The 2,500-nt window shown below is 32.1% G+C and overlaps 1 protein-coding gene across 1 annotated transcript in view; it reads left to right on the forward strand.

The window, feature by feature from the left end:
- Nucleotides 1-215: 215 nt before the first annotated feature.
- The window catches only part of LOC123504389 (clotting factor G beta subunit-like), a 13,960-nt gene continuing 11,675 nt past the window's right edge, over nt 216-2,500 (forward strand). Inside the window, exon 1 of the mRNA XM_045254843.1 lies at nt 216-660. Coding sequence (XP_045110778.1) covers nt 568-660 — 93 coding nt within the window. The 5' untranslated portion in view covers nt 216-567. The remainder of the gene's footprint in view (nt 661-2,500) is intronic.

Raw genomic sequence — 2,500 nt, forward strand, 5'->3', positions numbered from 1 at the left:
TTTTTTTGTTTTCACTAAGTCAGTATTTCTTCATGGCAGTTCCTCTCCTACAATCAAGGATCCTATAAATGTTTCCTTGCCTCTTGTAATCCCACTCTCCTCCCCACAGTATCTCTCCCCGCCTTGCTACTCTCTCCAGCACGCCTCGCTGTGGAAGAGTGAGAGTTGTGGTTAAGCTGGAGGTAAGGTGAAGGAGAAAGAGGCGAGAAGGAAGTGGAGGATTCAGTAGGAGAATGGACTGTGGCGAGGGAGGAGGCTATAGCAAAGCAGTCTCTTGACGGGTCTCCAGTGCGTTCTTCACTGCCTCCATTTAACGCTTCAGCCTCACACATTTAGAACGACTAAAGACTACTATATTCCACAAAGTGTCTTCATTCATGTTAGTCAGGAGTGTTAGAAGAATTTTTAAATTAAACCTCACTCTAGATATTTCCATTCAGACGTGAATTTCACTTGATGCCGTTTGTCTTGTGAACCTGACTAATCATATGCACACGACTGGCGTATGTGAAAGTGTGTGTGAGAGTGCATGCATGTGTGCAGGAGTGTGTGAGGGCTTCTCGCGACATGTTAGCAGAGACAGAAATCCTGCTAGTGACGATGGTATTGGGCACGACGCTCAGTCATGCTACTCACCGCACGGCTCATGCAACTCTACAGGTACAACACTTCTCTCAGTTCTTGTACATGACTATTGCAATGTGTATCTTGTAGCTATCATCACATACATTCCAACTTGCTTTTTTGCTGCCTTTCTATATTTGTTTTTTGTATAATTGTTAGTGTAAATACTGTATATATATATATATATATATATATATATATATATATATATATATATATATATATATATATATATATATATATATATATATATATATATATATATATATATATATATATATATATATATATATATATATATATATATATATATATATATATATATATATATATATATATATATATATATATATATATATATATATATATATATATATATATATATATATATATATATATATATATATAGATAGATAGATAGATAGATAGATAGATAGATAGATAGATAGATAGATAGATAGATAGATATATATATATATATATATATATATATATATATATATATATATATATATATATATATATATATATATATATATAATCAATCGACTATAAACAATATATTTGCGGGTCATATATAGGACGAATAGTTTCCTAATGTTATGTAGCGACGTGGCATGGTATCAATACTTTGCATGAGTTTCAGCACCTCACCTGACGACCCGATGCAGTGTGCTGCATCTGTGTCCATAGGTGAGCTATATATCAAGAGATGCAGGTGTGCGAAAGGATAAAAATCAAGAGAAGAAGGTAACTGAAAAACAAAACTAATGGCACAAACAACAACAACAATAACAACAGCAACAACAGCAACAACATGAACAACAACAACAACAACAACAACAACAACAACAACAACAACAACCACAACAACAACGAGGATGATAATATGTTGAATGGAATATCAGCATAATTTCAATAGCAGATCCTCTTATTTGTTATGTACTATTAAACAAACATTAATCAGCTGCTGTAAATGAGATGGGTTTGGCGGAAGTAGAGCAGAATATCAGCTTATGAAAATGTTAATCGACACTCCAGTTAGTTCTTAAGCTGAATCCAAGAAAGCTTTCTTTCGGCATAGTTTATATAGAAACTCTGCTTCTTAAAAGCAGATTAAGAAAGAAGAAAGAAAACCTATATATATATATATATATAGTATATATATATATATATATATATATATATATATATATATATATATATATATATATATATATATATATATATATATATATATATACTATATATATATACTATATATAAAGGTTTTTCTTTCTCTTCTTTCTTAATCTGCTTTTAAGAAGCAGAGTTTCTATATAAACTATGCCGAAGAAAGCTTTCTTGGATTCAGCTTAAGAACTAACTGGAGTGTCGATAAACATTTTCATAAGCTGATATTCTGCTCTACTTCCGCCAAACCCATCTCATTTACAGCAGCTGATTAATGTTTGTTTAATAGTACATAACAAATAAGAGGATCTGCTATTGAAATTATGCTGATATTCCATTCAACATATTATCATTCTCGTTGTTGTTGTGGTTGTTGTTGTTGTTGTTGTTGTTATTGTTGCTGTTGTTATTGTTGTTGTTGTTGTTGTTTGTGCCATTAGTTTTGTTTTTCAGTTACCTTCTTCTCTTGATATTTATCCTTTCGCACACCTGCATCTCTTGATATATAGCTCACCTATGGACACAGATGCATAGCACACTTGCATCGGGTCGTCAGGTGAGGTGCTGAAACTCATGCAAAGTATTGATACCATGCCACGTCGCTACATAACATTAGGAAACTATTCGTCCTATATATGACCCGCAAATATATTGTTTATAGTCGATTGATTATGAAAGGTAATTTGTTCATTTATGGCAAATC

This window comes from Portunus trituberculatus, chromosome 16 (assembly GCF_017591435.1).
Source record: "Portunus trituberculatus isolate SZX2019 chromosome 16, ASM1759143v1, whole genome shotgun sequence".
Classification (NCBI taxonomy): domain Eukaryota; kingdom Metazoa; phylum Arthropoda; class Malacostraca; order Decapoda; family Portunidae; genus Portunus; species Portunus trituberculatus.